The sequence below is a fragment of the Peromyscus eremicus genome, chromosome 8a (genome assembly GCF_949786415.1).
Source record: "Peromyscus eremicus chromosome 8a, PerEre_H2_v1, whole genome shotgun sequence".
Lineage (NCBI taxonomy): Eukaryota > Metazoa > Chordata > Mammalia > Rodentia > Cricetidae > Peromyscus > Peromyscus eremicus.
In genome coordinates this window covers 42,241,573-42,253,378 of record NC_081423.1, presented here as the reverse complement: position 1 = coordinate 42,253,378, position 11,806 = coordinate 42,241,573, and the positions used below count along the sequence as shown (strand labels likewise).

The following is an 11,806-nucleotide window of genomic DNA, read 5'->3' as shown; positions in this document are numbered from 1 at the left end:
CTCCTTCACAGACACTCAGCACGCAACGTGTTTCATAAGACTTACATGTAGGGCTGGAGAGATGGCTCAGAGGTTAAGAGCACTGGCTGCTCTTCCAGAGGTCCTGAGTTCAATTTCCAGCAGCCACATGGTGGCTCACAACCACCTGTAATGAGATCTGGTGCCCTCTCCTGGCCTGCAGGCATACATGCAGACAGAACATTGTATACATAATAAATAAATCTTAAAAAAAAAAAAAAAAAAAAAAAAAAGACTTACATGTAATAAAGTGCTCCAGCAACCCTGGGGACCAGATTCTTTGGTTTCTGCCTAAATTTATTTTTTTACCCCAGTGTCTTTACTGAGGTATAACTCATAAAGCTCACATGTGAGCACACCCATCATGTTTTCTGTTCTGCATATGGGGGCACTTCAGGTGGATTCTCTGGGAACTGAAGTAGACGTACAGTACAGTTTTACTAAGGTGGACACTGGGCTGTATAATAGTCACAGAATTTACTCATCCTTTTATCTTTTGCACATTTTGGTCTGTATCTCTTCATTTTCTTAAAAAGTTAGAAATATATCCACTGTTAGTCCAGCAATGCCTCTCCTGGGGATATAGTCAGACAAAAAGAAATGAGTCTGAGAAGCCTCTACACTCCTGTGTGGGCGGCAGCATGATCACAGCAGCCAAGGAACGCAAACAACCAAGCGTTCATCAGCTGACCTGGGATAAAAAAGTGTGTCCGTTGTCATTTGTTACCCTCGGGGAGTTAGCTCCAGGACCCCCTTCCCCACCCCTCTGATGCCAAAATCCACAGATGTTCAAGTCCTTGATTCAAAATGGCTTAGGGATTGCAAAGAACTTCCATATACCCTCCTTTCCTTTCTGGTTCTCTCCCTCACTCCCCCCTCCTTCTTTCCTTCACTTTTTGATACAGGGTCTTACAACATAGCCCAGGCTAGCCTCACACTCACAGTCAGTCCTCCTGTCTCAGCTTCCTAGTGCTGGAATGATAGCTTTGTGCCACTATATCCAGCTTCTCTCATGTAATTTAATTCATCTCTGGCTGACTGGTAATGCCTAATACAGTGTAAGAGCTGTGTAAATAGCTGTCTGTTTTGCTTAGAAATGAATGACAAGAATAGTTCATACACGGTCAAGATAGGTAATTTTTTTTTTTTTTTTTGGTTTTTGAGACAGTCTCATTATGTAGCCCTAGCTGTCCTGGAACTCACTATGTAGACCAGACTGGCCTCAAACTCAGAGATCTAACTGCCTCTGCCTCCTGTGTGCTGGGATTAAAGGTGTGCACCACCACAGCCAGCTTTTTTGGAAATTTTCAGTCTGAGTGTGTCTGAATCTGAGGATAAGGAATCCAAATATTAAATGGGGGTTCAATGCACTTACAGAGTGGCATGCCATTCTACCCAATACAAAATTCCCGTTATTATTGAGTGCATGGATGGAGGAGGATAGAGAATGGCAGGTACCCAATCTCTCACTCAAATGCAGAATAATAAAAAAGAAAAAAATTCCAAAGAGGCAACGTAAGTGCCAGGGGCTGGCTAAGGGGCAACGGGAAGAGTTGGTGAGGGAGGATGGGCTTGGATTTTGCATGTCTGTTATTCAGACTCAGCATTGGTGTGCATGTCCTTGCTGGGGCAGAGAAGTGGCCAGGCTCCCGACTACACAGACAGAAGCACAAATGCACAGAGAAAGAGAGGTGACCTACATGCTGAGGACACAGAAGGGTACAAGCCACTACAAGTGTTAGCTCCCCGGCAGGAAAGGGGAAGGGCAGTTCCTCTTTCAAACAGACCTGTCCAGAAAGGGAGCTTTGAGGAGAGAATGGGGGGGGAGAGGCAGAGCTGCGAAGGGGAGGGGTTACAGAGAGAGAGAGGAGCACAGAGTGGGAGGACACAGAGAGGAGGAGGAGTCATCTAAGAGGGAGGAGGGGGACTGGAGAGATGGCTCAAAGGTTAAGAGCCCTGGCTGCTCTTCCAGAGGTCTTGAGTTCAGTTCCCAGCATCTATAATGGGATCTGGTGCCCTCTTCTTGTTGCGGGTACACATGCAGGCAGAACACTGTGTACATAATATATAAATAAATAAATAAATAAATAAATGTAAAAAAAAAAAAAGAGAAGGAGGAGGAGCTGCAGAACAGGAGTCCAGGCCTTGTAGAAAGCCATGGTTGATTCACTCTGGGGCTGTGACACCAGGGCCATGGTCCTGTTTGCCCTCCAGTCTCTCTGCTTTTGTCTCATAGTTTGTATGCCCCCAGCCCTGTGTGTGTAACTACGCCATCAGGGTCCACAAACGGCCTCTCAGTCTGTGTGCGCCCACCAAATGGAGGACTTTCACTCTTACGGCCCCTTACCTATGCCTGTTGTGTGGGGCATACAAGCAGGTGCTTCAGCTCCCTGGCCACCGTGTCCTCTTCAATTCTGTCAGTGAGCCGCTCTCCTTAAAACCACCCAGCTGTGAAAGTCCCTGGAAGTGCATTCCTGTGGGACTTGGTATCTACCTGTGGGTTTGGAGCCAAAAGAATCTGCTCCTCTATCACATTCCACGAGGACTGGAGAGACTCAGGGAACAGTTGTTTTGTCAAAGGATGCAAGGAATGGGACAGATCCTGGGCTGAGCACTGAGTCCCCTTGACTTTGACGTGTGGCAGATACACAGGTCTGCAGGGGCCATTGCAGCATCAGGAAGCTTTGGTGCATGCATCACCATAGACTCAGACCCAAGTAGGAGACAGAAAACCCAGCCCGAGTGGTACTTCATGGATGAGCCAGTGAGGTAAAGGTGAAGACCAACAGTAGCCCAGGACCACCCTGGAGTTAAGAGGAGCTGGGCCTGGTTCCATGTACTTGAAATCCCAGCACTCAGGAAGCTGAGGCAGGAAGACCATGAGTGAGTTTAAGGCCAATCCAGACTACAAAATGAAACCCTGAATGGTATCATCCAAGCAAAGAAGATCCGACTTTCCCAGGAGGCCCTGGAGGCAGCCAGGGAGCTAAATATTTCCTCTGTCCTTCCATGCATGCCCTAGGAGGGCATGAGGCATGTATGCCTTCACATAAGCTAGTGTCTCCATAACTTTACCCCAACAAGTGAACTAACACCTGTGCATTTACACACACACACACACACACACACACACACACACACACATCCATAAGAGCACATACGAGTGCATCAGCCGTGGCTTTTCAGGGTCTTCCTGGGCCTGGTGTCCTCTATTTCTTTCTTTCCTCATTGAGATCAGGTGCCATCTCCTTTGAAATTCACATGCTAAAGCCCCTCCCCTGTGGTACTCATGTTAGGGGTAGGGCTTTTGGGAGGTGATGAGGCCATGAGAAGGGAAACTTGTGAGTAGAATGAATGTACCTACACAGGGATCCCCGAGAGTGCTCTTGTCTTCTATGTCAGGTAAGGATTGGGGATACTAGTCAGAAGAGGGCCCTCACCACAGGCTCAGAGTGCAGGCTAGGACCCAGAACCCTGGCCTTGGTTCCAGAATAGGAGTCAGACTGGAGGTATGAAGTAGTTCCCAGCCTACATCTGGCTGACTCTTTCCCTAGGTCCCACACACTGGCAAGTGGAGGACAGCTAGAGAGTGTGTGACACACCAAGAGACAAGTTTTTGTTCTCCATGTCCTTAAATGGGGCCCACAGGGAGAGCTGTATGCCTTCCTCAATACCGGCTCCTCAAGGGTCAGGAAAGACCAAGGAGCCCACAAGATATCCCCAACCCCAGGCTCCCTGCTGCCAGCTCATCTTCTCCCTAGACAGGATCTTCTCTAGGTTTGGGGGAATGGGCAGTCCTCCTCGGACATGAAGCAGTAGGTGCCACCCAAGTCCATGCTGGGAGAATGAACAGCCCTGCCTGGGGCATAAAGGCACTGTCAGTGCCCAGCTCAACCCCAGCCTCAGACCCCTTGGCCCTGGCTAGGTTGAGGGTTCCACTCTCATTTAAGGTCACCACAGACCCAAGCCAGCCTGAGCATGGCACAGAGACCAAGGTTGCCTGGGTCACAGATGTGGACATGGCAGAGTAGGTATGAGTCAGGGATCAGTGTATGGCTAATGGCTGTCCCCTTATACTGCTGGGTCCCAGGAGGGCCAGGTGGGGAGCAGAGCAGGTTGTTCTAGTCCCCTTGGAGTAAACTTGATCCTTCTTAGGGCAGACGTAGGTCCTTGGCTTTTCTTGGGTGTCCATGGGTTCCTTTAAAGTAAGCCTGGGTCTTTGGGTTGGTTTGTGTCCCCTTGGACTGATTCTTGACCCCTGTGTGGTCTTGTGGTTCCTTAGATGTAGACTTGGTTCTGTGTGGTGGTCCTGGGTCCCCTTCATGGTCAGTGCCAACTTTTGCCTTCAGGACTGCTTACTGGATCCTTCCGACACCGTCCTGGGACCCTCCGCTCTGTCCCCTACCACACTCCAGGATGCTGGTCTGAGGAGAGCTGGACCAGCTGCCCTTCTCCCTGCTGCCCACATCACAGTGGGAGGACACAGGAGTCTTCCTGCTCCTGACCACCTGCCCTTTGCCTCCTTGGGTCTGAGGGTGAAACTGAATCCTGGACAGTGACACCAGGGCTATTTTGGAGCTAGGCTGGGCTGGGCTGTACAGAAACGGGGGTGGGGCAGGGGCGGGCTCTGCCTTCTTCAGCTGACAGCCTTTGCCTGTCCTTTCGTCCCTGTCCAGTCTGAGGACCGGCTGGAGTGTGGGCTGCTGGGTGGGATCCACGTCGGCCTGGGCCCCAGGAAGGAGGCAAGACCCAGCAGCCCCCAACTCACCACCTGTGCCCCTTGCCTGGGTGCTGCTCCAACCCCTGGTAGACACAGGTGAGGAGGCAGTGCTGCCTGGAGGGTCGACTTTTGCTCCTGGAGGTCAGATGGGCTGAAGGTCATGGTGTTCTGTGGAACTTGGGGACCTTAGGGGTCTGGTCAGCCTGGGCCCCTCCCCGAGAAGAGAGTGGGCTGGATGCCAGACCTGGGCCCTTCTGTGACTCTGGGTTGAGACCTCAGAATGGGAAGGGGCAGTTTGCCCTTAGAGATCTGGGAGGGCTGGGGCTAGCACTGTGTAACCCCTGGCCGGGTTACCCCCAGTCTTCCTGCTGCCTGGGGGTCTGGTGGCCCTGCCCCCAGCTCTTCCGAGATGGATGCCCGCTGACAGCTGGGGCTATTTTGGGCCTGTTGGCTCAGTGGAGGGGACAGCCAGAGGGGCACTGACACTTGACTCCAGGAAAGAATTTCCCGGGGAGTGGGGGAAGCCACAGCCCTGGGGTCTAAGGTGAGGCTGAGCTCAGGGGCTGCCCTTGGAAATCTGCTCTAGAAGGGCATGGGGGCCACAGGCCTGCTGGTTCTGCTCTTGGAGTGGTGGAGAGGAGAAGGGGGGGCAGCAAGGTGGAGTTCCAGGGAGGGGATAGCCTCTGCTTCTGGCCAGTGTCTGTGTGTCACCTCCCACTTGGTTCATCCTGGTCCACCCTGCAGGAAACAGAGTAGCCAAGTTCTGTTAAGTTGTGGAGGGTGTGAGTGGTGTGGCCAGTTCTGTAAGCCAGGGACAGGGGCTCCTGCAAACCCTCCCTAGGCAGTAGGGGGGTCCAAAGCATCTGCTGTGTTGGAGACGTCCTCTAAGGGTTGAGGAAGAGCTGACTTCCGAGGAGGAAGAGGCTTCTCTGAGAGGCTGGGGATGACCACCTGGACCCTCCTGCTTAGGACATATGTCCAGTGCCACCAGGCCAAACCAGGCGAGAGGAGAGGCCTGTCTGGGATAGACTTCCTGAAGCTTCTGTCACAGTCTCGGTTTCCTCATCGGTAGGGAAGAGAACAGATCCCCAGTTCTGGAAGCCCTTCTCTGGCCTAAGACCTGCTTGTCAGGGTGGCCGAGTGACTCTGAGGCTGTCATTGTGACCCCGTGGTAGTGGCCAGTGCCTTGGTGTGCAACTGACTGGTAACAATTGTGGAAAGAATGCAGGCCTTGAGCAGACAGTGAGACCCAGGGGCACCATCATGGCGGCTTAGGAGAACTCTAGTCTTCAATCACTCTTGAATCTCCAGGGCCTGTGGCCCTGCTGAGGCTGGGTCTAGCTCCTCTTAAGCATGTGTGTGGGATGCTGTTTGCATATTCTTGTTCACGTGTTTCACGCTGGGCCACCCCAGGCTATGCATAGGATGGTGGGTAGAGTCATAGGGTGCCCTGCCATGCTTCTGGGGAACCTGCAGACTGAGTATGGAGGGTACAAAGAACTCTTGACGCAAAGCCCCTGGTACTGATGTCAAGGCAGACCTTCTATGGGACAGATGCTGAAAGGCATCTCCAGGGGCTGGACTTGGGCCCCGGTTGGTGCTGCCTGACGGCCCTATGCTAACCTTAAGAGACGAGGCCTGTTTGTGGGTGGGGGACAGAGGTGCTGACTGGGCAGTGAGTCAGCAAACCGGCCAGTGCAGCCCAGCCCTGGTCCAGAATCAGCCTCCTGGAAGAGGATTAGGGGGATTAGCTACCTGAATCACAGGACTGGGAGCTGGAGGGTCGGGGAATATAAACCCATCCACTGGCCGGTCCCCTATCAGGCAGCCCAGGCTGAGAGACTGGTAAAGCAGAGCAGGTGCAGAGGCTGTGGTGAAGGGGTGCTCATGTCTGCCAGGGGTGGAGGAGGTTAGCCTGCTGAGCCAGCCATGGTGCCCACTGTTCTTACGTAAGGCCTGGTGCAGGCAGGTAGTCCCATCCACTCACTGGATCAGTGGCTGGTTGGCCGGGACTAAGCTTTGATTGGGCAGAGGCCAGTGTTAATCTGGGTGCCGATGATTCCTAGGACGACTGAGGCATGCAATCTCATTCTTGCAGGGGGTCCAAGTTGGCAGAACCATGCTAAGGACCGAGTAGTGACAAGGCCATTGGGCCCCAGGCTAGCTTTGCAGCCATTGACTGCACTGTTCCCACACCCTGCCCTTACTTGGGGCCAGGCTTTCCCTGAAGACTGGCAGTATGAGGGCAGACAGGTTCTAGTGAGAATGGGGCTACTTTCAGCCCAGCGGGTGAGGGCACTTCGGTTAGGATGAGCTCCACTGCAGGTGAGGGTCAGGGTTCCTTTCCTTTTCTGCTGGTTGAAGAACATGTCCCCTTGGGAGTCAAGAGGACTTGCTGGTTTGGGTAATTAAAGATGCTAGACTTCCAAGTCACGGAAAAGGGCTAGTCTGAACTGCTGGACTTCGGAGTCACTAGGGTGGCTTGGGAGTGGAGGGGAAAATGAGACTTGCGGAGGAGGCAGCCCACGTGGAGGTGCCCGTTTGGTTGAATTGGGGTTTCCTGTTAACACTGTTAGACAAGGAAGAGGGCCAAATATGGCACAGGCGACTGGCTCATCTCAATAGCATCACGACCTTCATCTTTGCGTTTTGTAGACTCCCAACCCTGCTGCCACCATGGACCACTCCTTCAGCGGAGCGCCCCGCTTCCTGACGCGGCCAAAGGCTTTTGTGGTATCTGTGGGCAAGGATGCCACACTGAGCTGCCAGATCGTGGGTAACCCCACGCCACATGTGAGCTGGGAGAAGGACCGGCAGCCAGTGGAGGCAGGAGCACGCTTCCGCCTGGCCCAGGACGGGGATGTGTACCGCCTCACCATCCTGGATCTGGCGCTCGGTGACAGTGGGCAGTATGTGTGTCGCGCTAGGAACGCCATCGGGGAGGCCTTCGCCGCCGTAAGCCTGCGAGTGGACTCGGAGGGCACGTGCGCCGAGCAGGCGCCCCACTTTCTGCTGCGCCCCACCTCCATCCGCGTGCGCGAGGGCGCAGACGCTACCTTCCGATGTCGCGTGGGCGGCTCACCACAACCGGCTGTGAGCTGGTCCAAAGATGGGCGGCGCCTGGGCGCCCCCGATGCCCCCCATGTGCGCGTGGAAGATCACGGCGAGGCCAGCGCGCTTCGCATCCGGTCGGCACGGCCTCGCGACGGTGGCACCTATGAAGTCCGAGCCGAGAACCCGCTGGGTTCCGCCAGCGCCGCCGCCGCGCTCGTGGTGGACTCGGATGCCGAGGCTGCCGGACCACCCGGAGCCTCCACCGCCTCGCTCCTGGCGCATCTGCAGCAGCGGCGCGAGGCCATGCGCGCAGAGGGCGTCCCCCCCTCCCCACCCGGCGCCGGCACACGCACCTGCACGGTGACCGAAGGCAAACACGCGCGCCTCAGCTGCTTTGTGACCGGCGAGCCCAAGCCCGAGACAGTGTGGAAGAAGGACGGGCAGCTCGTGACCGAGGGCCGGCGCCACGTGGTGTATGAGGATGAGCAAGAGAACTTCGTCCTTAAGATTCTTTTCTGCAAGCAATCGGACCGTGGCCTCTACACTTGCACAGCCTCCAACCTCGTAGGCCAGACCTACAGCTCCGTGCTGGTGGTCGTGCGAGGTGAGCAAACTAGCCCCCCTACACACGCGCAGGGGTGAGGCTCTTTCCCGACTCCCCACAACCTCGTGCATTCACCTGAGCGCCAGCTACGGTCCTGGGAGATAACCTGGTCCAAAGATCGGCTGGGGTTGGGTGGCTGCATCCTGAGTTGGAGGCCTGGGCGGCTCTGGTTCCTCAAAATGAACAGGCGATGATGGCTCCTGGTGCGAACCATCATAGGGAACCATAGTCCCAGTCACCATCCCTCCATCCCTCCCTCCACACCCCTGCCTCACAGCTCACATATCCCCTGCTGTTCGCTCTTCCGTGCTCCACTTTCTCCTTCTCTTACTCTCCACTCTGTTTCTTCAACTCACCTATCCGACCCTGCACCTTCTCCACTGTTGGTCCCTTGGTCCGCCGTGTCACACCCCCAAACCCCGTCGGCCCCTCTCCCGCAGAGCCGGCGGTGCCCTTCAAGAAGCGGCTGCAGGACCTGGAGGTGAAAGAGAAAGAGTCTGCCACGTTCCAGTGCGAGGTGGCGCAGCCGGCCACGGAGGCGGCGTGGTTCAAGGAGGAGACGCGTCTGTGGGCCAGCGCCAAGTACCGCATCGAGGAGGAGGGCACCGAGCGCCGGCTGACCGTGCGCGACGTCTCGGCGGACGACGACGCAGTGTACATCTGCGAGACCACAGAGGGCAGCCGCACGGTGGCAGAGCTCTCGGTCCAAGGCAGGCGGGGCGGGGCGGGGCGGGGCGGGGGTGGGCGGGGCGGGGCGGGGCGGGGCGGGCGGGCAAACGAGCTTGGGAGCAGAGGTGGCCCACCTAGCATCCAAGGGTGGAGTCAACTGCGTGTGGGAAGGAAGGCGGGTGAATAGGACTGAGGTGAGAGGGATGGGGCAGAGGGGCCAGGATGAGGGAAAGGCAGGGGGAGGGGCAGAGGGGGGTCTGGGATGTGGGGTGAGGGTGGGGTCGAGCAGAGTGCGATGGATCAGCTTGACCAGAGGGTGCTTGCTCCTGCACTGGGGAGATAGGCTGAGGTCCAGTTGGTGGGACAGACAGGGAAGAGGGTGCAGGTGCACAAGAGGCGTGTCAGTAGGTGGGGAGGTCCTAGGGCATAGAGGTGTGTAGTGTGACCTGGGGCTCGGGAGAGTTGAGGCTGGCAGCATTTAGTGGGAGGTTAGGGTTAGAGTGAAACCTGGTTCTGGAAAGGCAGGGGGCCAGAAGGTAGGGTTGGGCAGAAGGGGTGCGTGTGTGTGTGTGTGTGTGTGTGTGTGTGTGTGTGTGTAAGAGTGAAGCCGGTGGGAGGATGGGGCTGGATGGGTAAGAAGACGAGACGGAGGCCACACGAGTAGGGGGTGTGGGAAAGGAGTATGGGGTGCACAGGGGGCTTGTCTTACCCTCTTGACAATCTTCCCACTCCAGGGAACCTGACCAGAAAGCTGCCCCGGAAGACGGCAGTGCGCGCTGGAGACACAGCCATCTTCTGGGTGGAGCTAGCTGTCCCCACGGGCCCTGTCCAGTGGCTGCGGAACCAGGAGGAGATGGTGGCAGGGGGCCGGGTAGCCATCACTGCAGAAGGCACGTGCCACACACTGACCATCTTCCAGTGCACCTTGGAGGACATGGGTGAGGTGGCCTTTGTGGCTGGTGGCTGCCGGACGACCACCCAGTTCTGCGTATCAGGTAAGGGTTGGAAGGATGGCCTTTGGGTGGCCCTCCTGCCAGGGACAGCTGCGCCCCTGTCCTCCCCCAGTGCTGTGGGCTCCCCCTTGCCAGTGGAGGTCCGAGGGTGGCAGAACATTGTGGTTGTGAGTCCTCCACTCCGAGCTCTTCTCTTGAGGAGGGACCTTCCTACTGTGACTGGGTGTCAGCAGGTCTGGAGAGGGACTTCTGAGCCCACTGGTGGTGGGTGGTACCATCTCATCCACCAGAGCAGTGCCCAGAGAGAGACTAGAGTTCTGTCATTCCCTTTCTGGGTGACCCGAGGCTGGGGGAGGGGAGCTCCCAGGTGGTGAGCTCAACCTATCTCCCACACAGCGCCCAGAAGGCCACCCCTGTACCCCCCTGCTGACCCTGTGGTGAAGGCCAAGACAGAGAGTTCTGTGACCCTCAGCTGGTCCCCACCACCCCACGGGGACCGCCCTGTCACCATTGATGGTTATGTGGTGGAGAAAAGGAGACTTGGTGCTTATGCCTGGAGCCGGTGTCATGAAACGGAATGGCTGGCCACAACTGAGTTTACCATGGCTGGTGTGGCTGAGGAGGGCGACTTCCAGTTCCGGGTGTCAGCCATCAACCACTTTGGCCAGAGCCCTTACCTTGAGTTTCCAGGGACCATCCACTTGGGTGAGTGAGACCATCTAGTAACATCACAGGGGCCTGCCACCTGCCCTTGAGTTACCCGACCCCAAGGCATAGTTCTGCCTCCAGGGGAGCCAGGATGATCTTAAGGGGACTTGCTATGTGGGTTGGGGGATGCTGAAGCCTTCTAATGAAGGAGGAGGGATCCTAAGACAGGACCCAGGTCCCACTGAACCTGCCTCTCTTCAGCAGCCTCAGGGAGCCAGGCTTCGGCTACTCCATCTTTGTGGGGGCAGGGCAGAGGAAGGGGAGGCAGAACCTGGGAGTTTATCTGTCTCCGACGTTTCTCTCAATTCTGCCCACCTTGTAGTCCCCAGGCTGGCTGTAAAGACACCTCTGAAGGCAGTGGAGGCAGTGGAGGGTGGTGAGGTCACCTTCTCTGTGGACCTCACCGTGGCCTCTGAGGGCGAGTGGTTCCTGGATGGGGAGGCCTTGAAAGCCAGCAGCGTATACATGATCCGCTGTGACCGTACCCGGCATATGCTCACCATCAGAGAGGTGCCTGCCAGATTGCATGGGGCACAGCTGAAGTTTGTGGCTAATGGCATTGAAACCAGCATCCAGATGGTGGTCCGAGGTAGGCCTGAGTCCCGAGTCCCTTTTTCTCTGCAGTGTGGTAGTAGGCAGAAGCGATATTCCCTGGGGAAGGTTTGCCTGAAGGCAATGTGTGAAGGGAATAGGAGAGCTGGGTGCTTGAGGCTGCTCACCCCAGGCTGGCAGTTGAGGCTGGGCTGTGTGTGTATGTGTGTGTGTGTGTGTGTGTGTGTGTGTGTGTGTGTGTGCACGCATGCGTGCACATGTACGAGATGCCCCAGGGCTGGACCTCATCTCTGACTGCCTCTTTTCTCATCCTCTCTTCTATCTATCTACCCCTGTGTCTCCTCTCTGCCTGCCTGTTTCTTTCTCACCTCTGTCTCACTCCCCCTACGTCCGCCTTTCCCCACGGTACCTTTCACTGGTACCCTGTGTTCTCTCTGCTCCCGTCTCACGCCTCTTCACACCCTCCCTTCTCCTGCCTTTCACCTACTTGCTTTCCATGTCTGCTTTCCTTCCAACCCACCCTTTTCC

At 56.1% G+C, this 11,806-nt stretch overlaps 1 protein-coding gene across 1 annotated transcript in view; it reads left to right on the top strand.

Annotated features, from left to right (window-relative positions):
- Positions 1-7,414: 7,414 nt before the first annotated feature.
- The window catches only part of Obscn (obscurin, cytoskeletal calmodulin and titin-interacting RhoGEF), a 125,402-nt gene continuing 121,010 nt past the window's right edge, over positions 7,415-11,806 (top strand). The window contains exons 1-5 of the mRNA XM_059270645.1: positions 7,415-8,396; positions 8,837-9,106; positions 9,800-10,060; positions 10,415-10,723; positions 11,049-11,315. Coding sequence (XP_059126628.1) covers positions 7,415-8,396; positions 8,837-9,106; positions 9,800-10,060; positions 10,415-10,723; positions 11,049-11,315 — 2,089 coding nt within the window. The remainder of the gene's footprint in view (positions 8,397-8,836; positions 9,107-9,799; positions 10,061-10,414; positions 10,724-11,048; positions 11,316-11,806) is intronic.